This window comes from Trematomus bernacchii, unplaced genomic scaffold (genome assembly GCF_902827165.1).
Source record: "Trematomus bernacchii unplaced genomic scaffold, fTreBer1.1, whole genome shotgun sequence".
Taxonomy (NCBI): Eukaryota; Metazoa; Chordata; class Actinopteri; order Perciformes; family Nototheniidae; genus Trematomus; species Trematomus bernacchii.
Window position 1 is genome coordinate 6243957 of NW_022987910.1, and position 27946 is coordinate 6271902.

General features: G+C 41.5%; 2 protein-coding genes across 2 annotated transcripts in view; one reads left to right on the plus strand and one right to left on the minus strand.

The window, feature by feature from the left end:
* ift80 (intraflagellar transport 80 homolog (Chlamydomonas)) overlaps positions 1-18001 on the plus strand; it is a 34213-nt gene extending 16212 nt beyond the window's left edge. Inside the window, exons 9-20 of the mRNA XM_034115135.1 lie at positions 6447-6626; positions 7989-8107; positions 8760-8834; positions 9401-9564; positions 9653-9717; positions 11144-11279; positions 11390-11537; positions 12533-12704; positions 16282-16371; positions 16465-16637; positions 16828-16951; positions 17381-18001. Coding sequence (XP_033971026.1) covers positions 6447-6626; positions 7989-8107; positions 8760-8834; positions 9401-9564; positions 9653-9717; positions 11144-11279; positions 11390-11537; positions 12533-12704; positions 16282-16371; positions 16465-16637; positions 16828-16951; positions 17381-17491 — 1557 coding nt within the window. The 3' untranslated portion in view covers positions 17492-18001. The remainder of the gene's footprint in view (positions 1-6446; positions 6627-7988; positions 8108-8759; positions 8835-9400; positions 9565-9652; positions 9718-11143; positions 11280-11389; positions 11538-12532; positions 12705-16281; positions 16372-16464; positions 16638-16827; positions 16952-17380) is intronic.
* A 2368-nt stretch (positions 18002-20369) lies between these two features.
* LOC117470543 (uncharacterized membrane protein C3orf80 homolog) lies at positions 20370-22515 on the minus strand. Its single transcript, XM_034115352.1, has one exon. The coding sequence runs from the start codon at positions 22252-22254 to the stop codon at positions 21592-21594; it is 663 nt and encodes a 220-aa protein (XP_033971243.1). The 5' UTR covers positions 22255-22515; the 3' UTR covers positions 20370-21591.
* Between the last annotated feature and the right edge of the window lie 5431 nt (positions 22516-27946).

The window sequence follows — 27946 nt, forward strand, 5'->3', positions numbered from 1 at the left end:
CACCAATGTACAAAGTGAACACAGTGCTATAGGCTTGAACAAAATGGTGGCTTTTCGTGGTAATATCTGTTATCTATTAATGAAATAAGTCATGTCATGGCAAAAAAAAAAAAGCCACAATCTATTGAGTGGCTGGTAAAATTCGATCACTCACTAGCTATTTTTTGCACCCTGATTGCAACGTAATGTACAAAGTTTTCACCTTTTTTTTTTACCAGATTTATGCAATTTCCTTCTTTGTACGAAGGGTCATTCAGCATTCAAGCATCATTTAGACGTTTTTATAATTTGTTCTGCTTTGTCGAGAAACTTTACTTGGAGTATTCATGTGATCTAAGATGTCGAACATGTTTTACTCACTCGTGACAATTCATAACACTGTGGGTAACTGTCATGTCATTAAAAGTTACTGACACAAGCAAGGGTCTGTGGATCATCACTTAGGGGTCCCACTGAAACAAAAGAGAGCCAGATAGTAACACCAGCCAAATACGGTGAAGGATGGTAGAGCAGCGTTATTAAATATTCTGGCAGCATCCCACCAGGTCATTTTACCAGTTCACTTGTGACCATTGATAACACTGTGGGTAACTGTCATGTTTGGATGTCATTAACATTTTCGGACACAATTATATTTTTGCATTTGAGATTTTAATGACAGGCATTACAGTGTAGATTATCAATTTGTTTGTAATGTAATGTCATGACTCATGTCACATACAGTTGACAATCATGTTAAGACAATTGTTGCAATGAAGAGGTGGGGAATCAGATAGATCTACAGCCCACAGTCCATATTAAGTGCAGGATCATTTCTACAACATGTACTCTATAGTACCGTGTGTGTACTAAATATAGGGCCAGTACAGTACTTGTGTTGCAGCTGCATAAAATGCAGGTTTTTAGCAGGGTCACAGACTCGGGTTGACCCATTAACACTAATGGCTGGTGCAAGTTTTTCAAAGATGCTTGCTTCAGTGTGACAGAAGTGTCAGACGTAGGGCTAGAAAAGCATAGAAAGTCTGGAAATCTCATGCACCCCCTCTGATTAGCATGTTGTTGACTTGCATTAGGGCTGGGGGGGAGCAGAGAGCGGTCAGGGCAGACATATTTAATGCTTGTGAAGTAATGGGGCTGAATCAGCAGATAGCTCCACTGGGAGCCATTAGTTCAGACATGTGTCATTAACCCTTTCCCTGGCCCAAACTGCACCCCCGCCCACCCCCACTCCCCTCAGCCCGGGCCATGAAGACCAGAGCAGTGTTTCAGGTAGTGCAGATAGAGAGAGGGGGAAGGGGTAATGGCACTGATACAAACTTTATTTTTCTCCTTTGACTTTGTTTCTAGAGTATTCACTCTGTGTGCTTGTAACTTTTTCAGTGCTTTGTTTTCACGTTAGCATTGGCTTGTTCTGTGTATTATTTTAGTCAGTATTCCGGCTAAATAAGGGGGTTTGATAGCGTTAAATTCTTGTTCCAATGAAATCATTTATATCAAATATTTACACCCTGTCTGCTTTAAAGGTGAAGGTTAAACAAGAAGTCAATCGACTGTGTTCCCCATCATGTCAGTTATGATAGATTTGAATAATTAAAACATTAGAAAACGTATCAAAAGGTCCATACAAACTTCTCAAACTACTCCAGCAGCAAATCCAAATCTGAACTATCCAGCCGCATGTGCAATATGTTCCAACGCTCATATTTTGGCTAAATATGACCAAACACACAGCATCTATGTAGTTGGCTAAATACTATGCTTGTGACAACCAAAAGAAAAGCTCACCATGAAAGCAAACTTGATACCTTTACATTGTTATACTTTCTTTCTGCCATGTTGTCATTATTGGAATGCCTGTGACTTAATTCAAGTTGAACACAGCTGCTGTTCTGTGGAAAACCCAAACTTTTGACTTTCAGCAGCCGCCTTTCAAGCCTACAGGGAATACTCCAGTCTAATATCACTTTAATTGTCTTGTGATTTTAAAAGGAAGAGTAAAAGGGCCACAAAACAATTGAAAATGTAAAAGGGCAGAGTTAGTTGTATGCTATAGAGGCAGAGGGTACCTTTTAGAAACACGTGTGGGATATATATCCGCTGTATTTATTTTGAGGGAGTCACATTGTCCTTGCTTTTGAGCTAACGTTTTACTATATTTTTACGTAACCTTTTTGCAGGCCTCCCCATGTTGGCTGCGGCTGCAGGGCAACAATAGAGAGAAGGGGCAGGCACACAACACCTGCCAGTCTTAATGGTAAACATATGTCGAGAAATTCAGAGAGATTGAGCAGGAGGTAGGGAGGAGGGGGAGAGGGCAAGCACACTCCTTAAAGAGGCTCTAAAGAGGCAGTGTGTTCGGAGATTGGCTGTGTTTCTTTCGTGCGTGCATGCATATGTGTGTGTGTGTGCAAATGTGCCGCTGCCTGCAGAGCTGTCCCCATGTCTGTGTGGGCTCATGGTGGGATGCATGCTTAAAGTCAGGGTCTGTGGACCATCACTTGGGGGTCCCACTGAAACAAAAGAGAGCCAGATAGCAACACCAGCCAAATATGGTGAAGGATGGTGGAGCAGCGTTATTAAATATTCTGGCAGCATCCCACCAGGTCATTTTTACCAGTTCAGCCCTCCAGAGTTTGTCACCTACATGCAACTTACGTCTGTGTGTCTGAGTCACATTAACACACACATGTCAACACACACAGGATGCATGTGTGGGCGTTCTGCTTGGTGCTCAAAGTGATCATCACAAATGTTACATGACCAGCCTTGTTCTTTGACACAAGTACATGTGTGGGTTTGTGTGTGTTTAATTCACCTAGAACTTCCATGCACAGCCATACATTGCTGCTATGTGTACATAGTCTGCGTGTATAAGCTCATTGTACGCTTGAGGGGTCTCCCCCTCTCTCCCACAGAGCTCAGCTGAGAACTACACGTCATGTCTGCCACCTTCTCTCCGGCCACAATGCTGCCCATTATGAACAGACAGGGTTCAGTGACCAGAGAGTGGACTCCAGCTAGAAGAAGGCCCAGACCCAACTGCTACAGACCCCCCCTTACTTTTCATTTTGGCCCTTATAGACTGTTTCTGCATGTCTGCTTACTCTTTTGTTTCGCTGTCTATTACCTATATCTCTCTGCACACATTTGAAATAACCTTACCGCCTTGTCCAGTAGCTTTCTCTGTATACAGTAGAGCTCCACCCCTTTTATCTGCTTCAAAACCAGTTGCTGAATCTACCTCCACTGATTGAATGCCCCCCCCCCCTGCTGCTCTCTCCTTTTGCTTTCGCCTACATTCCTCCTGTCTTAGTAATAGTGCATTATCAACCCAACCAGCAATTTTTCCCCAGCATCAAACCTTCTCCAACACTAGTTTGGATTAGTGTAAAAAATAAGCATTTTAGAAATGATACAATACAGGTGTTGTGATTGATCAGTATTTATATTTATGTTACAACAAAAGTTAGTTATTTGGTCTCAATGCAATCTTTAATTGTGTTTGTGCGACTCAAAAAAAAAAATTAATTATAGAGTTAAATGTTTAAAAAGTTCAACCCACTGAGGGTACGCAAAGTAACTACATTGTGCCAGTCCTACGTTTACATTTTCTATGTTTCTTTTTGTTTTCTTTCTTTTCTCTTTGAAGAACTTCTTGATGCACTTTTTCTCCTTTCGTGTTAGGCAGCCAGCTTTCAGAACCTCTAACCTCAAGTAGCTCATGGAGGGGAGAGACGCAGAGATTTTGTATCTGCAAGCTTTTCTTGAAAAGGAAATTCAGTAATCCCACTGTGTCCTAAACTCAGACATCGACTGACAACTCTTGACAGGCCATGGGATCAATTCAATTGAACTAATTCAATCCTTTGACACACATGCACACCTTCAAAACAGACATTGGACACTCACCAGAGGGGGGTAACAACGTTCAATTTTTCCTGTCGTCTTGCACACACATTAATTCCTCTGATGTGCAATTACACTATCTTCATCTCATCTCTTAGACACACATACCACAGAGTTTATGGGTGCTCAATGAAAAAGACACTCCACCACCAACCACAAACAAACAACAACAAACCCCACCCCCCCGACTAACCAACCACACCCCCCCCCCCCCCCCCCCCCCCCCCCCCCCCCCACCCCCCCCCCCACCACCCCCCCCCCCCCCCCCCTTCCCACACACACACACCACACCCATTCTCACTTGCTGGCTTGCCGGCTGGCTCTAGAATGAGTCAAATGGCTCAATGTGTTAAAAGCATTAGGTAAGCATGAATCCAGCAGTGCTCCTTGGGCTGATATCATATGTCCTGCTTCATTACAGTCTGGTGTATACATTCAGCTGCATCTCTCCATCTATCTATCCCTCTCTCCTTCATCCCCCCTCTCCTGTCCCCCCGGGGTGCCTTAACACGAAGCGAGCCATCTCAAGACTTTAGCTGAAAAAAAGACGAGATCTCTCAAGTAATCGACATATAAAGAATAAATATTAAAAAGATTAAGGCACGCTTGTTCCTGTTAGCGGATAGAAGCGTGGAGCTGAATCCTTTTGAGGGAAACAAAGGTAAATAGAAATTCATTTGACTTGTATCTGTTTCTTGTCCACATAGCTGTACTGGCCTAATTTTACCCTCCAACTATTTAAGTTCCTGATATGACTTTAACTGCTGGGAGGGTGCTGACCAAAACCATCTGAATGGCGTGGGCATAAGGAAGACAAACAGACAGACCAGGAAGAGGGAGAGGGATCCAAGCAGCGGCATGTAACCTGCAGCCTGCCGACTGTTACCTCACACCACAGCTCACATCTTGCAGCTGCATGTGTATGAGGCAGCGAACACACTGAGGGCCTTTTCTCCAAACTCCACCACAGCACTTGGCCTGCTGCACCACGCTTGCCCCTCAATCGCAGGCAGCGCTAGGCTAACATTAGCCCTTTTCTCCCTTCGTAAGCAGTTTGCAGTGTGAATGCATGTATTTGTGTGCAAGATCACAGCTGACTCAGATCAGTCAGCCACTTGGGTTTTAAGCAAGAGTGAGGTCAGAGGGCTGGGGTCGGCTGTCAGATGTTGATGGGTCTGTTTGTTGGAGATGGGTCTTTTGTGAGACAGTCAGCAGTATTCAAGATATAACAGAAAGATTCCAGGTGTGCACAGTGTAAATGATATTTGGAGGAGATAAAAAAATATGAAGTGTACCACACTCTGCTTTTTGGAAAACGTTAAACTGCTGGTGGATCGAGACTGTCTCAACTGATTTGTGTTGGATCAAACTGCATGAATGTTTTTGCACCTCATTCCTGCATGGGGTCATGTGTGAATAGCAGCAGGGATAATTTTTTCGGGAAATTCGTACAGTCAAGTTCCCAAATCAAGAAAAAAGACAAAAGCCAGTACAGCTGTGTTGTGAATGAAAGCAGTTACATTGCAGGGACAAACGAATAAAGGACGTCCAACTGACATGCAAACTGATTGCAGATCATATTTGAATATGTGATATGCTTACTATTTCGAATTTAAGCTAATATTTAGCAGATGGTTATTTGTCACACAGTTATTTTTTTTGCCAAACACACCTTTTTTTTCAGAAAAATGTAATGTTCTGCTGTGTACATGTCTGCAGGGACTTGTCCTAGCGTCTTCTTCTTCTGCTGATTTTTCTGACGGTTTGCATCCATAAGTGTTGCATTATCGCCATCTGCTGGACCCTAACTGGCCACATCTATTTCATCTTTCCCATGGCTTGTGTGAAAAAGGCCCAGGACTGCTACATTTAGAGCATCTGTGAATATTGATCAATTCTAGCTGTGTCTGAGAGTTTATGCCAGTAGTTTACGGGTTACTATGAGTAAAAGACACTTTAGATGTCCCTTAGATGTGTCTTTCACAATCTAATAGTCATCAACAGAGCAGAGTCTTGCTGACACAGCAGAGCCTACATGGAGAAAAGCAACTCCCTTTGGAACTTTGAGTCCCCTCCCCAAAGCTCTATCTCTTTCAAGCATTTTCTTATAAAGAGAAGGGAGAGGTCTTGTTAATCAGCGTTTGGCTTCAGTTTGGGGGCTCGTATATAAACCCTCACGCTCCTTCCCTGTATCCCTGCCCCCCGTGTATGTAATAAATGAGGATAGCAGAGTATATGTTTACGAGCGCGAGTGCTGGACTTGGCAGGCCCGAGCGCTACTTCAGTGTCTCACAGTTCATCACAGCTCAGTGACTGACTGACTGGGCCCCTGTCTTTCTTGCAGAGTTTACATTATATGCATATGCACTCACTCATACTTGACGCCTGACACACCGCTTCTCTTCCCCAAAAATCCTCATTGTTTCCAGTTCCTAAGCTGCCCCGCAGGTAATCATTACAATTGTAAATAAATATCTGTAGCCATTGACTATATTGTTCTCTATCTCCCATCTATTCCTTTTCTCTCCCCCTCCCTCCAGTGGTCCTATGCATTGGAGAAGCCCAACACAGGCAGTGTGTTCAGCTTGGCCTGGTCTGCAGACGGCACCCAGCTGGCCGGGGCCTGCGGCAACGGGCATGTCATCTTTGCCCATGTGGTGGAGCAGCATTGGGAGTGGAAGAATTTTGTGATCACCCTTACAAAGAGGAGAACCATGCAGGTATACAATGAGCCACGCACAATCCACATTTCTGCTTCAAACTAAATAGTAAATTGTCTTGTCTCAGAATTGAGTGACTCCTGCTATTGCTAAGTTTGGATGTATCCTAGGAAACAGAAGAAAGGAGAGAAATACAAGTTTAAGTAAATCTCAGCTTAACAAGTGGCACAGTTTTATGCATTTACAAAAGAGTCATGCTGGAACAATTAAAAGAGAGTTGTTGTTTAACATGTTAAAGCTGCCTATGAGGGTTTTTCAACAAATGAAAACCAGCATGTCTGTGGGAAAAGATAAAGGATTCTCAAACATTACCAGAGTTCTTTCTACATAACAAGAGAATTGAAAGCACTGTGAGGCCAGGGAGAGTGAGTGAACATGCCATGTAGAGAACCCAAATGCTTCCTAGATTTTGACTCGTTGTGGCTGTATATTGAAGTAGGACCCTCCCAGTGTGCAGCGCTGCGATGACAATGACCAGCCTGTCTAGCTGCCTCTCTCACTCCACCGTTCTCTACTGTTTAAACCAATGCTAACCTCAAGGTAGCGTTTACATGTGGTTAACACACCCGAATGTGCATATATACACACTTGGATGATTTTCAGACAGGTATACACAAGCAGACCTACTGAAACAAGGACACGCACTTGCTGTGTATGGTTGCCTACATACATGTGCACTCATTTGCCATAGACCTTTTTTTTACCAAGTGCAGTGTGTGTAAACTAAATAAAGTTTGTTCATCAGCTGTTTATTTTCAGAGTTGCAGACGCTTTTCTGTCTCCCTCCTCCCCTTCTTCTCCTCGTAGTCCTTTTTTTTCTAAAGTGCACATCTGCCAGTGGTTTGTGAAACAGCCAGCTAAATTTACCACCTTGCGGTCAAATGTTTTTTTATTCCTGGTTGTGTTGCATTTAAATTTGGCTTGCTGGAAGGAGCAGAGGAGGAAGATTTGTAAAGCTGTAAAAATAACCCCACCTTTCACCTGGTGCTGGAAAAGGCCTTTTCATTCATTCACAGAGATGGCCGGAGGGAAGTATTTATCTATGCAGGTGAAAAAAAGAGTACCGACCACTGCATGCACACACCTCAAACAGTCAAAACTGCTTTTATCTGACCACATGCCCTACGCAAACTACGACGTACTAGACTGTTTCCTGTATAAATAAAGAATTAATACACTCCATTCAGTTAGTGAAGCCAGTTTGTTGCATGTTCAGATTTTAAGTGTTTGTTTAGAGAAAAATGTAAAAGTGTACGCCTCTTCTGTAATTTGTCAGATGTATTAATTTGTACTCTTGTACAGAACTCTTTTTTTTACTGAACTTTTCGCCCTCTGTCTTTTCTTTGCTTCTGTTTCCCTCAGGTGAGGAATGTGATGAACGATGCGGTGGATGTGCTTGAGTTTCGGGATCGAGTCATCAAAACCTCTCTTGCATACGGTCACCTGGTGGTGGCCACTTCCCTCCAGTGCTATGTCTACAAGTCAGTAGCCTACTTCTCCTTTTCGCCTGAAGCTCTCCTGTTGAAAATTCTTATGTCTGATTTTAGATGTTCCATCACACACCAGATATTTGGGAAAGAAATGCTATATCTATTGACCAAATCTTGTTGATTTCCTACAAATGTAACCGAAATATACTAAGATCCCACGCCATGTACTACAACTTGATAAGCTTCCAATTTTTAAACCTAAAATGTGGTTAAATAATTAAAAAAACACGGGAAAACTAAGGAGTCTTGATGGGGAACAAAACAACAACCACATCACTAAAGTCTGTCTTCTTGGGTAATGTTATCAGACCTCTGTGTATGTTTTTGCAGGTTCATTTGAGTTGTCTTTTTACGTTTAAACATAATGGATATGGTAGGATTAAGAACGCAGACAGCCCCTGCCCTTTTTTCTAATTAATTTCTTTATTTGTCATTTTTGTCCGTTCTTTTCTATCACTGCACTCTTCATGCTTTATGACATTTCCTTTGAGTTGTCTTTAATTCTAATCTTTTACTTTCTTTACCTGGTCATGTTTCTGTGGCCTTTCCGCCTCTGCACGTATGCCAGATGTAGAACTTTCATCTTAGAAGTACGTTTTTACAGATTTTGACGTGTGCTGTTTGTTCTGTGTATTTCTGCCAGCTCAAGAAACTGGAACACTCCGCTCATCTTTGACCTGAAGGAGGGAACAGTGAGCCTCATCCTGCAAGCAGAGAAGTGAGTGTCTCGATTCCAGGAGCCGAGCAACAAGAGGGGGAACAGACTGTTGGATCGTCTAACAGCTTCTCTAATGCTTCATTGCTTCACATTGACCACTCATCAAGCACACACACACACAACCACACACACACCGGGTCTGTGCTCTCGATTAGCCAGCCATGTCAAACAATAAGGCTGGGAGTGAAACCACTGGGGGAAATTAGATGAATATGGAGTAGCTCTTGTGCAATACTCCAGTGCTAGGTCCCTGACACTCAGCATAGAGCTAAACAGATTACTGGCCATTCTGAATTCACAGTTGAGTTACATGAGTCTTGCCGAGTCAAGTCAGTCAATGCTTTGTTAATGTGCATAACATGTCTCCATTACCTGCTTGTGAAAGTCTATTAGCTGTTATAGACTCTTGACCCTTTCATTATTTTACATCCATCATATCTCCTTACAGGGTACCCTTCTTCCCTGCTAATGCCATCCCACTATCCCACATATAAAGTGATATATTGATATATACAGTACACTTACTTTGCTCTCATCTTCTGTATCCTCCGGTCTCCTACACCCAGACATCTTCTGCTAGTGGATGGAGCAGGCTTGTATGTATTTTCCTATGAGGGTCGATTAATATCATCCCCCAAGTTCCCTGGTATGAGAGCTGACATCCTAAATGCCCAGGGTGTTTCACTGAGTTACGACACAATCGGCATCAGAGACAAGAGTGATGAAAAAGGTGAGGGAAGAACCTCTGTCACCGTTATGATTCCACACAATCCTGTACTTTGCTTTAACAATGTTCTCCTTTCCTTTTGACTCACCAGTCATTCTTCTCTTTGACGCTCTGAGCGGGAAAGCCCTTGGCGATGGCAAGCCCCTGACTCACAAGGTGGGGAATCCTTTGCCCATATATTACACTTTATGTTATGTTTTTTTTTAACTCACTGTCTACACTGAATGTGCTCCATTATGTCAGTTAATTTTCTGTCTGTGATCAAGTTTCGCCTGGATTTATACCTTACCAGTTCCGTCATTCAACATGAAGAATGAAGGATTGACAATGCTGGAAGAAAATAGGGGCACAACCCCAGGATCAGCTGGTCATGTTACTGTTATCAAAATCACTGTGGATATCTGAATGTGTTGGCATTGTTTTCTATGTGTTACAATTAGTGAAAACGATAGCATGGCATGACAGAAGCAGATTGTTGCCAGTCAAGATATTTCTACATGCATACTGGAGACTCATTTGGTTAGTTACACGACACAAAGCCCAGTTAGCTATGACTCATTATTGTGTGACAAGCTAATTATTTCAAATGTTATAATCAATACATAATTATTATATGTTCCACAGTTGGGTGAATGCGAGGATTTATTATAAGTTTGGCAATCAGATTCATCACACCAAATATCAAGTAGTTTGTTAAGAATATAAGTATTAATAACTTGTGCCATGAAACTGATACGTTTGCACAGCAACTGCAACACACAGTAAACCAGTTCGAGCAGAATTTAATTTTGCACCAGATGTTTTTTTGTGTCACTCTCTGTAGTAGATGTGGTGTTGTAAGCCCAAATGAACCCTTGAAAAATGTAGGCCTGTGTTCACTAGGTTTGAGAAATTGTAATAAGTAGTACAATTTGTATATTGATGTAGCCATCATTAGCATTTACCCCTACATCTTGTAGTTTAATACTTGCCAGACCCAACCTGTACTTTGAGATTGAAGTTGTTCTTTCTTTTCTTTCTTTTCCAACTGTTGATGATGCCGACTTTTTGCCCTCAACCTTAAAGCTTTAGCTAAAGGTAGTGACCATTTATTTGTTAGCCCTGATCATTTAACAAGCCACATTTCATCCAACTAGATATAGCTGAGTATAAGCAGTATTTTCAGAGTGAGTGTCTGTGCTTTAAAGTATACTAACCCATATTCAGAAGGGAGAGAGACAATAAAGACACAGTAAGAGAATGGGGGAAGGGTTTTGGATTCAAACTGAGAGGGAAATAGACAAAAAAAGAAAATAATTAGAAGAGAAGGAAAGGAAAAGAAGTGGAGGTAGCAGTAGTTACTGTTTGTCAGCGTGGCTTTGTCTGCCAGAAGTTCCACAGCTCCAAGACACAGCTCCGAAGCCAGCTGGCTCTGACCAAACACACACACACTCTCACTCCTTCCCTCTCATTCTGATACACACACGCTCACACACGTTGCAGAAGGGCTGTTGAAGGGCCCTTTTCCCTTCTCCTGATCTTTTGTTGTCATCATTCACTCCCTCTTACCTTTGTGCTTGTTTGTGTCTTTATTGATATGCAGCTGGAGGTGGTGGAAATAGCTCTGGACCAGAGTGGCCCATCCAATGAAAGGAAGATTGCCCTTATAGACAAGAACCGTGACCTTTACGTGACCTCTGTGCGTCATCTTGGGCGAGAAACCAAAATCTGCAAACTTGGTGAGACGGGGAGGAGGAAACTAATGTGGCAAATGTGTAGGGACTCTTTGTTTCTACCCACAAGTGCTGCTAACACTGGATGCACATGTTGTGTGTGCTCTGTCCTGTAGGCAGCATGGTGCACAGCATGGCATGGAACGATGCTGCTAACATCCTGTGTGGTATCCAGGACAACCAGTTGACAGTGTGGTACTACCCGAGTGTTGTCTTCACTGACAAGGAACTGCTGCCAAAAACTCTACTCATAAAGGATGGCAGGTAGACATCCCTATCCCTCACTTATGTACTGGATTTTAACTGAAAACGGCCAACACTTTTCACCAGAGAGTAAAATGTGTCACAAAATAGCTACTAAGAAGAGAGATAGAAGCAGCTTTCTTGCACCGCCCACCTTATTCCACAAGGTACAACACATTCTGATTCAGGCACTTTTTTCTTCCAGCAGCTTCAACCATTACGGGAGGTGCTAAAGCCTGCCTGCACTACTTCTCTGCTCCATTACGCTGAACCTTTGGTTGCACAGTTTTGTTTTCATTTATGTTTTGCGCCAATCCAGTGGTTAAAGTAGTTGCTTATGTTCACACAACCTCAATTTGATTTGATGTTTTTCAGTTTATTTTTTCAACATTTTACTTTTGGTGTTCTACAGGCCGACTTTATCATGGCAGTCATTAAGAGTTTGTTTTCATATTATGAACAAATGGGGAACACCAGATATCAAGTGGGCTAATAAATAAATACAAAGTCTCCACTTCAAGGAATGTGTCTAGGTTTTTAGGATATCTGAGATTGAAGGGAGTTTGGACCAAGCACAGTGCAAGTTACAAAAGCAGCACTGTCATTATGTCAAATAATCAGAACAGCACAATTGTATATGTGGTGGGCTGCCACAAATTGCTCTCTCTAACAGAAATTCTGACACACACGCATTCACACGTATGGAAACTGGTCAAAAGGTTGATTGTTGTATTTTCACACTTATTCTTGGCAGAACTCATCATTCTCCTCATGATAAATGTTAACTTGTTTATAATATATTACATTAACCGGTGTGTTTTATTGAACAATCAGTCTTTTTCTCCAACATGAGCATTCATACTTTTTTCTCACGCCTACTAACACTTCTTACAAGCAGGCAAACACTGAGAGTTTTCCTTGCTGTTTTTTTCCGTTTGACAGCAAAACTCTGAGGATGTGGTTACATGAATTTGTTCTAACTTTGAAGTGTGCGTGTGTGTTTGTCCCTGTCAAAGTGAGTTCAGCCGTGCTCCCCACATTCTGAGCTATGTTGGCACCAAGGTGACGTTACGCCAAGGAGACGGATCACTGGTGTACAGCAATATACCCCCCTACCCAGCCCTCCTGCATGAATACAGTGCCTCCGCCCGCTGGGAGGATGCTCTGCGCCTCTGCCGCTTCGCAAAGGTAAGAAACCAACACAGTGTAAGGGTCTGCAATATCAGATTTTCATTACACAATTCTCACGGCAAAAATAATTCAAAACAAAGATCTTATCGCAATATCCATAGCACATTTGAATAAAAAACAACAATATAATGCTGTCATTCAAATTCTCAAAATACTCAAAATAAAAAAGAGCTTACCAGTTTCTGTCACTTTGTCACTCACCATAAGCTGTGCTCCCAACACTCTGTTTACAAGGGAGTTTTTACCAATAAGAAATTGTTAATAGTATATACATATGTCGAACAATAAATGTAGTAAATTGGAATATAGGGGAACACTTTGAACGTTTTTCCAGGTCATTGTCCAGAGGCCTGTACGACGAAGCCGGATTTTCGCTTAGCGAGCTAACTTCAGGAAAAACTCTGGGTTTCCGGTCCTACAACGCTGGTTCACTTCTTAGCGGGCTAGATCTCCATGGTAACTTATGCTGAGCGGCTAACCTGGTTCGGAGCAGGTTAGGTTCCAGGCTAAGAGATCAAGTCAGTGAAAGCACCGCCTGCTGACCAATCAGAGCTCAGTGTGCGGAGTTTAAAGCGATCAAGTCATATGACAGGAGAAAGGAAATACAGTTTAAACTGCCGTTGCAGGAAAGACGGCCGTCAAAAATCCCCGACTGTGTGAACGTGAACATTTATAGAATATCACCTCCCATCTTCATAGTAATCTGACTATTATAACATTAGCATTAAGAAAGCTTACTTAAATATTTGCCACAACATAAGTAACCGGATCAAAGTAACATTACGTACAGTCCGCGGCACTGTGAGTGCAGACGACATTATCATTCATATCACATCATATCACATCATCACAATCATATAGGCCTATTTCCTTATCTGAGTCAGCTTCTTGAGCCGTATCTGGCCGTGCAACACTCAGTGTCACATACTGTATGCAGAAGTATTATTTTAAGCAACACATTAAGTTGACGAAACACTTGAGTCAAATGTAATTAAAGTCAGATCGTGTCTTAGTGATATCATAAACCTGTTAATGTACGCATTCAAACACTTTTTCTTTTACCAGCTGTATTCACCTTGCAGGTGCAGCTATGTGGCTTTTATCCTCGATAAAGTGTTTAAGTCATAGATGTTTAAAGTTTAACGTCTTCATATTTGTCTAATATTATAGTTGACTTTTCATTCATGAAGTATGACGCGCTGCGCTGTCAGTGCACTTGTCCATGTTTGTGATTGGTCGAATGCTCCAAATATAATCCCTTTCATGTGAACGCGCACCTATCTAGATGGGGCAAAGCTGGCTTGAGTTAACGAGTTGATAACCAGCGTCGTAGGACCGCTTGGCGAGAGCACGTTTGTTTTGGATTAGGTAAACCGGGTAACTCAAACATTTCCAGGTTATGTTGAACCGGCTTCGTCGTACAGGCCTCTGGTCAATGCTGTCACTCAAATTCATCTTTAACTTTGTTTATTTATGTTTTTCTCCCTTTTTTGGCCAAGAAGTTACACTTAGAATACAAGTGTATGTAGTCTGTACCCATAACTTAAACCTATGACAAAAGTGTAAACATTCTTTAGATTTTTTTTCACAATCTTATGTGTATTATTAAGATGATATTAATGTTTTATTTTTAGATATCATCTTCATCATCAATGCTGGTGATGTGTGCTTATTGTCCCTGTGAAGAAATTGTTTTCTTACATCTTCTTTGTTCCTGTATACCCATTTGAAATGTCTCTTTAGATGGTAGATACCCAAACAAAAATAAGGTTAAGTTTAGTTTATTTATAAACCACATTTCAGACACAAAGGCAATTCAAAATGCTTTACATAAGCATTAACACATAATAAATAAAACAAAAAAGACAGTTCATAAAAGAGATGATACGGATGATGCTGCACGAGTGTAATAATAAATCATAGTTAAATGACCTCTGGAAAGCAGTGGTAGACGGACAAGATTTCTAGGCCTTGATTTGAAATAACTCAGTGTTGCGGCAGAACTCAGATGTTGAGAAAGTTTGCTCCAGATCTGTGGAAGATAAAAGCTAAAAGAAGCTTCTGTGTGCTTGGTTCTGACCCGGACAGCAATAACAGCAAGCTTTTCTTCCTAGCATTAATAAACACATTACTTCTGTTAAGCATTTTTACCTATATAATTGACTTTGACATAGTGTGACACAGTCCAGGTTTTTGTGGTGTGTGTGTGTGTCACACGCACACACACATGTATGTATGAAAGAGAGTGAGACAGAGTCCGAAATGAGGAGGTAGTAGACAGGTTTATGGGCCCAGACCAGCAGGCTTTAATTAGCCTTCAATTAGCCTGGTGACACCATTTACCGGATTTAGCCCCCATAGACCTCACTCATAAATACACGCTTCACTATGCATGTGTAAACTCGCACGCGTGTGCGCGCTGAATGCTGTGTTGGACTGGGTCTTTGCTTTAGCGATGATGCAATAACCACAACCTCAGGAGAAATTGACTGCTCGTAGCAAAAGGAGGGCGGGACTAAAGGGACAGAGAGAGGCACCCCCCCCCCCCCCCCCCCTCCTTGACTTCTGGTAAGAGTTTGGTGGCAGCACAGCTTTTCCCAGAATCACAGTCATTGCCAGTAAGCCCTGAACTGATAGGAGTTGACACGCGTAATAGTTTAGAGCCGTATACAAACAGACAGACGTGACATACACAAGATGACAAATCTGACACATGTACACCAACGAAAGATTTGGTAAAAGTTGTCAACTTTTTGCATGAAGTTTCTGACGTCAGGCTGTGGTTGACAGTGTTATGTGTTTGTTTTTCCAGGGGTAGTTTTTTCTGATTCAATCGTTTGTCATAGTGATGGACAGTAATTAAAGGGAGGCTTACAGAGTGGTGACTCCAGTGTGAAGTTTGCTCAACTGTTGTTGGGCAATTGGTGGTTAAGGCTTCATTTGAATGAATGCAGCTGCCCGGAATAAAAGTGGTGACACATTTGTTTACCTTCATTGATGTTGTAAATGGCAGACATCTTTGTTTATGTCGGTTTTCTGTGTGTCATGCATGTTTTCCTAATGGCTTGGAGCATGACTACAATGAGGCCTGCCAAAAGGATATAATAGGGGCTATAAAGCAGAATCATAGACTACACACACACACACACACACACACACACACACACACACACAGTAATACACACATTAATACACAAACCTTTAACTATTTTGAATCTGCTATCCCCATCATGCTTTGCATAGTATTTGTAATCATTGCTAGCTAGAAAATGATTTTGCATTTAAAAAAAACATTTAGCACACAGTTTAATAAGAGTCACATGTTAATATAATATATAGAGTCCGGCAAAAATAGCTAACCAGTTTCTGTCACTTTGTCACTCACCTTAAGCTGTGCTCCTAACACTCTGTTTACAAGGGAGTCTTTACCAATAAGAAATAATTAATGGTATATACATATGTTCATCAATAAATAAGGGAAACATTTAGAACAATGTGTCTTCAGGTCATTCTCTCAGATGGTGAGATTTTCTGTTTTAAAGATGCTCACTACCTTTGCTCCCCCCATCTTTAGGATCAGTCATTGTGGGCGTGTCTTGCTGGAATGGCGATGGCCCACAGGGAGTTGACCACAGCGGAGATGGCTTATGCTGCCATCGGAGAGGTAAGCAAATTAGTTAATGGCTATATCAGTCGAACACACCTTGTTTTTAACCAGGTTCTCAAACATAAGTACCCCCAACCTCTCTTCTTTCAGCTACCTAGGGTGCAGTACATCAACTTTATAAAGGAGCAGCCATCTAAGGAGTCATCTTTGGCCCACATGCTGATGTTCAGTGGTCAGGTCCAGGAGGCGGAGGCCACATTGTTACAAGCTGGTCTCATCTATCAGGCCATACGAGTCAACATCGACCTTTTCAACTGGGAGAGGTACAGCTCAGGGATTTACGGAATCTGTGTGTGAAGGTATAGGTGTTAGGAGAGGGACATTTTAAGTCTTTAGGAGGATGCTTTTTCTTAGCCTCTTAAGGCTGTCTCTTCTATAGAAGGTTTAAGTGAGAGTTTGTCCTTGCAGGATGGTTGAATGTGTATCTTCATCTTCTTTTCATCTTGTGTCCAGGGCACTGGAGCTGGCAGTGAAACACAAGACCCATGTTGACACGGTGCTGGCCTATAGAGGAAAGTTCCTACAGAAATTTGGCAGGAAGGAGACCAACAAGAGATTCCTGCAGTACTCTGAAGGGGTAAGTGAGGACAGCACTGCACTGCATTAATTCATTAATCACACTGGAAGCCACTGTTACAGCTGTTCAAGTGTTATCAGCTTTTTATACTTATACACTCTTTTAACTCTGAGGGGATACAAAATTCAATATCACTTCAGCCTTTTTCACTGCTGTCATATTGGAAAAACCGGCGGATGTTAGCCAGAAATGACGAAAAATCTAGAAGTTGTTGCTGTTAGCTGCCGAACTCTGTTTATTTTGGTGGAGCATTATTAAATGATCAGGAGGAAAAAAAAACTATACACACACCACACTTTTCAGGCGTCCAGTGTGAACCCGTCTTATTATATAATGGAATTAAATAGCATCCTTTCGTTTTGATCCTATACTGATGAAAGCAAAATGCAGTACTGTGTCTTACTTCTCCTATTCTTGTATTTCTGCCAGGTTGAGGTGGACTGGGAGAAAGTCCAGGCGAAGATAGAGATGGAGTTGTCTAATGAGAGAGAGAAGGCTGCTAACACCTCTGTGAGGAGCAGCGTGGCCTCACGACGTTAATGTTCAGTGGACCTTTCTTCTAAAATTCTACTTGCATAACATGGCTACGATAAGTTACAAGTGCATTAACTTCAAGATCATTTGGAGATGTGAAGATTAGAATTGCTCTGATGAATATATTGTTGACTTTGGCTCTTACACTAAAATCTTGTGGGTTGTGCTGTGTAATGTAAAACATTGGCATTCTGTTACCGCCGGGTGGATGATTTTGACTTCTGATAAGAGTATATACACTTCGCACATACTACAACATAATGGCCTTTCCGTCATATCAGCTTCAGAGTGATTTCAGTGTGTCAAGTTCAAATCTGAATGTTATCTTTTACAGTTGTCGAGAATTACTTGATGTGCTCAGTCATGCAAAGATGTATTGCTTTGTTTTTTCAGTGATGTATGATTGATTGATTGTGTGTTTTTATATGGATAGATATTTTTACAATTTATATATTCAACATTTTGCCTCATGTAAACACTAAAAAGAGTTCAGTAAATAAAACTGATAGAAATAATGTATACCTTTCGCCGAATGACCCTCTTTTACCTTGCTCTTTCTCTATTTTTCATACCCTTTTAATGTCTTGATGCTTCACTGGATTTTTATACAGAGATCATAGAGTATCTTTGAAGTGTTTTTTTCAGCTTCACCCACAAGGTATTTCTGGGTACATGTGTGTTTTAGAGTTCAATACATCTACAGTATGTTCTTCTCTTTGAGTTATTCTTGTATTTCCTTTTCTGCTGAGGTGTGAAACCAAGTGATGGCATGAAGCTCAGCCCCCTGGTTGGCAGGAGGCCAGTACATCAGCGGACCATTATAGCCTATCCATCTCCTCTAGCCGCTCAGGAGGGACGAATGAGGGAGAAGATCTGGTCTAAGGGCTTTCCGAAAAAAAACTGCTCAACCATATCCCCCTGATGCGCGCCGACGTGGTAGAAATTGATCGTCCTATTGCCTGGAAATGTGAGTGGCCACTCGTAAAACATCAGAGAAAACGGTAGATGTAGGAAAATCTATCAATGGGTTATTCTCTCTTGCTGTTTCTTTTTTTATCAGCACTGTGTACTTTTGGCTGCTTATCGCCCAAGTTTCTCTCTGACTCACTTTCTTCTTCATATTTTACTCCCTCCATCCGCTTTCTTTGGAAGCCTACTCACTGTGTGATAAACCTACTCCTCCGGGCCAAACAACATTAATTTATGAAAGGACTTATCAGCGGGGAGTCAGATTTCACTTGCATTACCATGTGAGAGGCCACACACACTGAAAAATAGAAATGAACAATGTGTTGTATTTATACATCCTCGCATGACTACGATTTCTTTTGCATTTTGGTAATGAATTCATTAAAATAGAATACAATTCTAAATGAACATTCTTAGCCTCAACTGTAAATTAGGAATAAAATGGTCCAATTAGATTTCCAATCTTTACACTTTTGACTCTGTGCTATTTACTGAACAGTAAATAGACTTTTACCGCATTTCATATCTTTGAAACTACACAGAACAAAAACATAAACAGATATTATACTTGTATTAAACCACTGAGCTGTATATCCATGTACAATGACTTGCAAGTTCTCCGAAATTAGATTGATGGCCAAACAATGAAGCTCACCTACAAAATACACTTAGTGGATAATATTCATGAGGAGGTTAATGCTCATTGATTTGACCTTCATAGTTGATCCGTTCTTTGGTCCAGTGACTCCCTGACGCAGTTTTCAATGTTGCTTGTGCCCTGTGTATTTTTCCCTGTGTCTCTGTCAGTGTCGCTCAGTATGTTTGTGCGTGCAGTATATGTTTTGATTTAAGGAATAGAAAACCAAATATATCACTGTCCTCTCCTCTGCCAGTTGATGTCCCAGCTGTACAATATCTGATTCAAGTCTCATGCTGGGAACTGTAGGAGACATGCCCTCTGCTCCTCAACCCACTTTTACAGTTTAGTTCATAATGAACTGCGATAGCTCCAAGGACATCCTGAAGTGCAAAATTCACACCTTTTATGGTTTGAGTATAGGACTTGCATATGGCTTTATGCATCTTAAAGTCACATACTCCACCTGATCTACCCATTTGTGGGCTTTAGGCATGGATTTATGCTTTTAAGTGCAAACTGCAGCCACCCACAAATATCCCTCGGGAAAGGAAATCCATCAGTGTTCACTATTGGCTTTGCCATCATGGTCTGGCAGTGTCAGATTACTCACGCCACCACAATCCCACTCAGACTTCTAGTGTCGGGAGCATTAGAGAAGCTCAAGGTCTCTAATTGTGAAGACCACGGATAAAAATGCTTTAGCAGCAACTTTCTCTGTATTTGAATAGCTAAACTTGGCCAAAATTGAAGTTTATTGGTGAAGAAGAGTGCTTTGATAAAATGTCAGTTATTACACTCTCCAAACAATATGCATTTGTCTTTCTGATGGCAGATTTCATAAGGTGACTGGTTGCTTTAAACGCAGTGATTCACAGTTAAAGGAACATTAAAGAAAGTATAGGTTAATAAAGCTTCACAGTTTATATACTAACAGCACTTAGGTAAATAAGTTGGTGTATATATTTGCCCTCGGTCGAAACATTTTGTTTTATGTAACTGAAGTTAGAATAAATGAATTTGCAACTATTTTGATTATTGTTTAAGGATGAGAATATAATGTTTACGTCATTTGTTTTACAATGTCTGATTGTAATTGACTTGACTTCTACTTGTTTGGCCTGGGACATGAAATGTACTAATGTTTTTCAAGTCTGTGTTTGAGAGAACGAAAGACAAATGTGACCATTCACACATGTCAAATTAAAGTGACAATGACAAAGGAGCTTTTTCAATATACAATAATGAGGCATTTTAATGGAAAGTTAAATACACCCTTCAAACTTTAATCTTGGTAAACAGGCCATTTAGCTTGATGTAATGAGGTGTGTGTGGTGTCAGTTTGGTTTTCAATTTTCCAGAACCCCAAAAATATATTTTCTTATTAGACAGTGATGCATTACATTTCATTTTCATTTCATGATGCAAACCAGCAGGTAACAGTAACACATTTAAGTTAACATACAAATTGATATGGTATTCTCAGTCCACTTTACCAGAACAAAGAATGGACTGCCTCCTGTCTCTGATAGATCTCATCTGTCTTTTCCTTCGTTTGGTCTGAGCTGTAGGGTGTTAGTTCTGCTTGGGGCAGCAGTTGTGACCTTGTTTGACTTGCTAACATTAAAACACAACTTTGGAAGCTTACACCATATCACATGCCGGCTGTAATATTTGCCATAGCTTTACTCATTTAGAACCTAGGTGATACTAATATGTAGCAGCGGACACATGGTTCACAGCATCAGAGCATTTAAAAAAAATTGCACTTTTCTGCTGTGACTAGATCATGATCTTGCTGTAGGCGACATGGCTCAGGTCACTGATAAAATACTCATCTATCATTTCCCTCTGAACTGTGTGAATGTGCATGTGTGTGAGGCAGTTTGAGGAAAATATTGCTTTCATGCTGATGAAATATTTTAAATTAAATGGCTCTAAAGCTTGCTGATAAGGAAAACTGCAGAAAGTATTAAAATTGATATTCATCCCCTCACTCCCTACTTCAGCACACATTCCAGGGTATGGTGGGAAATACAAATCTAAATATTATTCCTTTTGGTTGCACATTCAATAAAGAATATATAAAAGAAAACCAGGTCTTTCGGGTTCAGCAGAACATTTAACATTAAGAGTAAGAAAGGCCGAGAATTTGACATAAGAATAAAACCGTCTCACAGTGCTGCTTAAAATGAAGGTGTTGAAGTCAATCTTAATGCGATTGTACCGGAGCCAAATTAGCTGTCCCTGCCACAGAGACCTTCAATTTCAGCCGCCTTCGCTTTCTTCATAATCCCCTTTACTTAACCCAGGCGGTCATTTGCATACAAAAGGCGATAAATCCGCCATAATCTTACAAAACACGTACATTTTCTCAGCCTTCTTCTTTATTCTTAACATTCAGGATTATAATTGCACTTGAGTTTATATCTCTGCAAGATAATTACCCTGATAATATTAAAATAAGAGAGCTATATTGTCTGTAGAGCTTTGCCCGGGCTCAGACAGAGTTCCGGGATGTCCTCGGGCTGTGTTGCGGTGCAGCCTCCTCGAGGACTTCCCGCCTCTGCTCCGCGGCTCTCGGTCCCGCCGCTCTCTCTCTGCCCTGCCCGATACTCTCGTTTTCAGACAGCAAGTTATCGTCGGACCGGTCTCTGTGCATCTCCTGCATGCTTTCCTCATACGTGGGCAAATATTTGACCTCGTCGTATGCTGGCAGATTCGGAGAGGCAAAGTCCCCGAGGCTGTACTCGGGGTACCGGTCCAGCAGGGAGTCCTGGGACGCCGATGCGTGCCCGTGAAAGAGGGAGGGCTCCTCGCTGCGGTCATTGTGCGGAGGCCGGCGGGGCCGCGGGCAGATGATCCTCTGAATGAAGTAGCCCATGGCGAATAGCAGCAACAGGATGAGGATGCCGGACAGCTTCCGCGTGAACCAACCTACGTTGTCGAAGAATATGTGGATAGGGAGCTTGCAGCAGCGCACCGCGGAGTTGGCACTGCCGTTCCCGTTGGCGATGGGCGGACAGCACTGGTGGCCATCGCCGCACTGGACCTCCCCGCAGGTGCGGAGAGCATGACAAGCGGAGACCAGACACGCCGACAAAAGGGTGCCAGTGGTCCTGCACGTTATCCTGCCGCCGCCTGGCAAACAAGACGAGATCATTTTGGGGTCTCCCGGGATGGAAAGAAGCCTAATGGACGTGTTGCGTCTCCCGTGCGTGCTAATATTATAAGTCCGATCAGGTGTTACAGGTCTGCCTTTCCTTCCAGCTGTACACTTTTAATGTATGCTACTCTCATCACAGCCAGTGCAACGCGGGACAGCAGGTGCCCCCCCCTCCACTGAGGAAGACCTGTCTGCTGTTATATGGTCGATATGAGTGGAGGAGCAGCATCAGTGTCTGTTGGAGCACTGATGGGAATCATGAATACTCTTACATCATTACGTATGGTCATTAACAGTCTAATGAAACCCACATTGCTGCTCCACAGCATCTGAGATTGTCACTTTCAATCAATCAATCAATCAATCAAGGTTTATTTATGCAGAATATCACACATTTTACATTTGTCTCAGTGGACCAGTATGTACAGAATGATTACAAATATGACATCCTCTGTCCTTGGACCCTCAAATTGGACAGGAAAAAAACCTTTAAAGAAAACCCCAAAGTTAATGGGGGAGAATTCCCTCTCCCAGGACAGACAGACGTGCAATAGATGTCGTGTTAAATTAAACCTCTTTCAACTTTACCTGAACTTTCCTGCCCAAGAGGACACGAGTGCGGGTGGTTTTATTGTGACCCCAAATAAAACAACCCCCACTCGGAACAATGCATGTTTTATGCAGAGCCATAATATCAATCTTGTTTGATTAAGGAATTATGTACATTTAGGGGGAATGACCATAGGAGAGTGAGAAATCTACAGTATAATAGTCATCATTCCGCAGTGGTTGAGGGAGGATTGAGATCCTTAAATATAAATACTGTATATGTAAACATGAACAACTATCTACCAAATTCAAAAACTACAGCACTATAGCAAACATTTGGGATTTCATTATGCAGGTCTGAAAATGCTGCATAAACAATGAATTGGAAATATGGTAAAGATAACACAAGAGCAGCCAGTTAATTGTTCTGAGGATACAGGGATAGTTTATTTGATAGAACTTTGAACACTATAATAGATTAAAGCTCATTCTGGAATTGAAATTAAAACAAACATTCTGTGATCAAAATCAGTCCTATACAGCATTTATTGTCTATCTATGGAGCCGCTTCAGACCTAATACTTGATGACATCACAATTTAAGACTTCCTTCTCTGCTTTCTGGCTTTGAAAGAGAGAAGATCATGTTCACGAATATTGATTCAACTTTAATAGGCCATGGAAATGACATTATGGCCATTATTAATTTAAGAGGTTTCCCCTTTTAAAGCATCAAAAGTAAAAATAGGCCCTACTCATCTTGCAAGAAAGTAGTTCCCATGAGGGAATTAGCTTAAATCATAAGACTATTATGTCTGATGCTTTAACGTGTAAGTATCCTTTTGCCATTGTATTTGGATTAGGTGAAGCTAATTTTAACTGTTTTATATAATGGTGATCTTTAACAGTGCCTATTGTGTTTTAAGATCCTCGTATAAAACCTTAATTTGTCAGGTAGCCTTTTTAATAACAAAACTGTCAAATAATTGTAGTGGAGTCAAAAGTATGGTAGTTCCATCTCAAATCAAAGTAGGCTATGTAAAAGTACAGTACTTGTGTAAATGTACTCAAACTTCATGCAAGTCCCAGATCCGACTTCATGATCCATCGGCCCAAAACGCTGAACAATGCTTAAAGCTTGCAGCTTACTGAATCCTGTACGAACATGATGACTTTCACCAATATGAGGCGCCGACAGATCTACCCCTCTCATAAAAAATGAATAGATCCTGCAGTGTGGGTTGTAATGGCCCCCATTAGAAGAGTGTCTGGAATCACATCGGTCCACCATCACCCTAGAGGACCATGTGTCTGCAGCATTTGAGAACATAACCATAAAACGAAATCTCCCGTTGAAACGACAGTCTCCTCGCCCAACGTGTTAATTTACACTAAAGATGTCTCTGGATAACATCCAACTATGATAGATGGCTTAGTAAGCTGCTCTACAATAACAGCATATTAACTGATTTATTAAACCAGTCTGCATACTTTGTTGTACTGCAAAATAAATCTGTGAATACTTTTCTACAGGGGTTACATGGAGGGACCAAGGTCACTTTCAAAGCTGTGTGTCCTTATGGGATCTGAAAGGATCCGAAGGAAGGATTTATGATAATGGGGTGAACAAAGAACACTTGTTACTTTATTTCCAATAAATCACTGATCTTTGTAATGAGATTTGGCCTCGACAGTCTTTTATCCAGTCCTCATGGTGTAAATCATGCATGGAATCTTTTTAAATTACGGGAACATTTCACCCCCTCCTGTCTTCATGTTACTCTTTGTCACTAATAGCCGGTCTGTTTTTTTTTTTTTTCCTAAACAAGGCCTAATGCACAAAACACAAAATCTAATTACTGGAGCATTATGACGTGAAATTCAGTAGAAGGGTAACATCATGCAACCTAATTTATGCAGCATCGTATTTCTTTCAGTAATCTGCCTCGATTAGGGAAACATGATCTCAAGGCACTCTTCTAACCGAATAAACAAATACACAATCAATAGCCTGTGGACATTGGCTCTGAGAGAAACCCTCGTCAGTTCCTTTGTTATGAGGGCTTTCCCAGCACTTTTGCTATTCTACTGCTTGTATAGGCTCTTATTGACATGCATAGGGAACAACTGCTATTTTTAAACACAGCTTTGACTGCTGTGACTGGAAAGTGGAAAAATGCTCCAGAGTAGAGAACAACGTGAGGCTATTAACCATTTCAATCACATCCAAATCCTACCCATGCAAGCAATTATAAAATGAGAAGTAAAATTAAAATGAACTGTGGCAAATGTTAAGTATAACTGAAAGTATATTACATAGTCATATTTCCATTTTAAACAATAAATACAAATATGCCAATTTCCTTTTTCTCTCTTATTGGTCTTATTGCTCTGAATATTTATTCTCCTCAAGTCTGTTTCCTGCTCACCACCACACCCTGCCCCTTTCCCCACTTTTACTGAAATCCTCCACAAAATTATCTACCTCCTCCACTTCTTTGTCTCAATCCATCTAGGATCAACTTTACGTCAAACACATCAAACTAATTGGAGACCAACTACATCCCAGAACGCATATTTACAGAAAGTTGAGTGTCATTGCTCTAACAGAAGTCATGTGACACCAGACACGTACTGTAGTTGCCGGTTGACGAAGATGTAGACAAGAATTGAGATCACAATTCACCAATGTAATCAAATGTATTGTGCTTTCTTGGCACACAGAACAAATCTGTTACCACCAGCAACAAAAGAAGGGAACTGCTTCTGTTGCGTTTACTGACAAAATAATTTGAAGTTGCAGCCTCCTGTATGGCTAACAATTAAGGCGATAACACAGCGACTAGACTATATTACTGTTATAAATGTGCTGTGCTCTATGCTTCCATTAATCTGCTACAAAGGTCTCTTGTGTTGTGCTTAATAATTCAGTTTTATGGGGTCCATTAGGCCTGAGCGATGATGAATGGCAGCGTTCATTTTCATGTGTCATGAGACGTTGATGTACGGACCGCCCAACTGTCAATGTCACGGTTATCGCGTTTGCATTAATTATGAAACAAAGAAAGCCTTGTCCAGCCTCAGGCTTTGTTAATAGACCCACTGATGGTTCTGGGTTTTACACTTTGTTGGCACGAGAGCAGAAGTCACGACCTCAGGGTTACTGCCCTGAGACCAACTATAGCCTGTTTAGCTTCTTTACGTACTGTATTGAAGGGCACTAACTGAACTTAACATGACGTGCCATAGTCATACAGCATTGTCCACACACACACATCTGAAATATATTGTGTTAGAACTTGTTACAACAGTTTTGTCTGTATTTACAGACTATGGGGGATATATGTTTTGGCTTGTTCATTTTGTTTGTGTGTCAGTTCTTTGCCCAGAAACGCAGGACACTAGTGGGTGTCATCAGTGTCTGTGTATTCCCATCAGTTTGAACTCTAATAAAAAGCAGGGCCTGCAGTCCATGTAGATTGTGTGAACCCAGAAAGTCCCACACCACAGCTATTTCACACCCACGTACTTCCTCTAATCTTATCGCTCTGCTGGCTCAGAGGTCTTTAAGTTTACGGGTTGTGTGTGTGTGTGTGTGGTGAGAGTATGGGGCAACTATATTTGTGTTTCACGTTGTTGTGTGGGTGTCGTTGTAATGTTTTAAGCATTTTTTTTCACTAGATGATGTGGTTGAGTGGGACATGGCAAATGAAGAGAGAAGGGATGATATGTGTTACAGGTTACGGGACAGATTTCATTTAAAAACTTTTCCTCAAGACTCAAAAGAGCAAGCGTGTGCATGTGGTCAATTCTGGCAAATACGTTTTAAAGAAAACGTTTGACTCTTACCTTTATGTGGCTTGTTCTCAGAGCGTGTCGTTTTTGGCTTGAAGAAAAATGAGAATCTGACTTCCTTTGAGGAGAAACTTCCTCTAAGAGGCCAAAAATCTTTAACAGAAGAGAGAGAGAGAGAGAGAGAGAGAGAGAGAGAGAGAGAGAGAGAGAGAGAGAGAGACGATCCAGAGAGAAGAATAGAGAGAGAGGAGGATGACATCTCGCAGAGAGAGAGAGCGAGATGCGAGAGCTCAGATAGGCTCTACTCTCCAAGAATCTCTCCTTATACTAATCTAGATATGACTCTACTCTTGATCTAGGCATCTCTCTACTCTCGTGGCTCTCTACTGCCTACGATACGTCCGAAAACTACATCTCTCTTCTCTGGGGCTACTTCTCTCCTCTCTCTCTTGAGGTGGGGGTGCTTTAGTGGAGTGGATCCGCCCACCTTTGTGGAGGGGATTCTCTAGGGAACCACTCTCGGTGCTCTTACATAAATCTAGAGTTGGAGGTTTATGCTGAGCTGGGCTTTTTGATTTTACAGTGAAAACTGTATAAGGCTGCCATATAGGCCCTAATACACAGCTATCATTCAGAATGGTTTGATGGGTAATAGCACTAAGTGATTTGACTCAGCATTGTTGCTTTCTGTTTGAATAGAAAATTCATGTTGCCAGGAAATATTTGTATAGACATACAGTATATCAACTACTGACTTTTACCTCCTATCATTAACCAGCCTTAGATCTTAAACCTGGCTAATGTAACTCTCTTTGTAAAAATGATGTATTAACTTTAGAGGGACAATTCTTTACTCTTTATAACAAGGCGGGCTGTCTTTCGTTCAACTTTTTAAATATAATATAGCTGACAGCTGATTATGGGATTTAATTATTTGCATTTCACACAAATCAAATGCACACACACTAACCTGAGACAGATTTCATGGGGAAAGTTCTCATCAGAGGGAGGTGAGGCTGGAGCATTTAAGGGCATTCACACAGCTTTTCCTAAACCGCTAAAAGCCCCCAACCAAGCCCCCAAAAACAACGGCAAACTCATCATCCCCTATAAGATAAGCCGTCTACCGACACACAGCTGCATATGACTCAGTTACTGGGACTCACACTGCTACACACACACACACACGTAAACCAGACAGACACCTGGAGGTTAAATATAGGATAAAGTTTTCCCATTCCCACATGTTTTGAGTGGAGGCGGAGGGCAGGGGATTTTTGACCCCCTGCCTCCGCACTACTGAATTGAGTCACCCCTTAAGGAGGGGGGGGTCTGCGTCTCTGAAG

Coding starts and splice junctions, on each gene's coding strand:
- LOC117470543 (XM_034115352.1), bottom strand. CDS start 22,254: ATGATCTCGTCTTGTTTGCCAGGCGGCGGCAGGATAACGTGCAGGACC.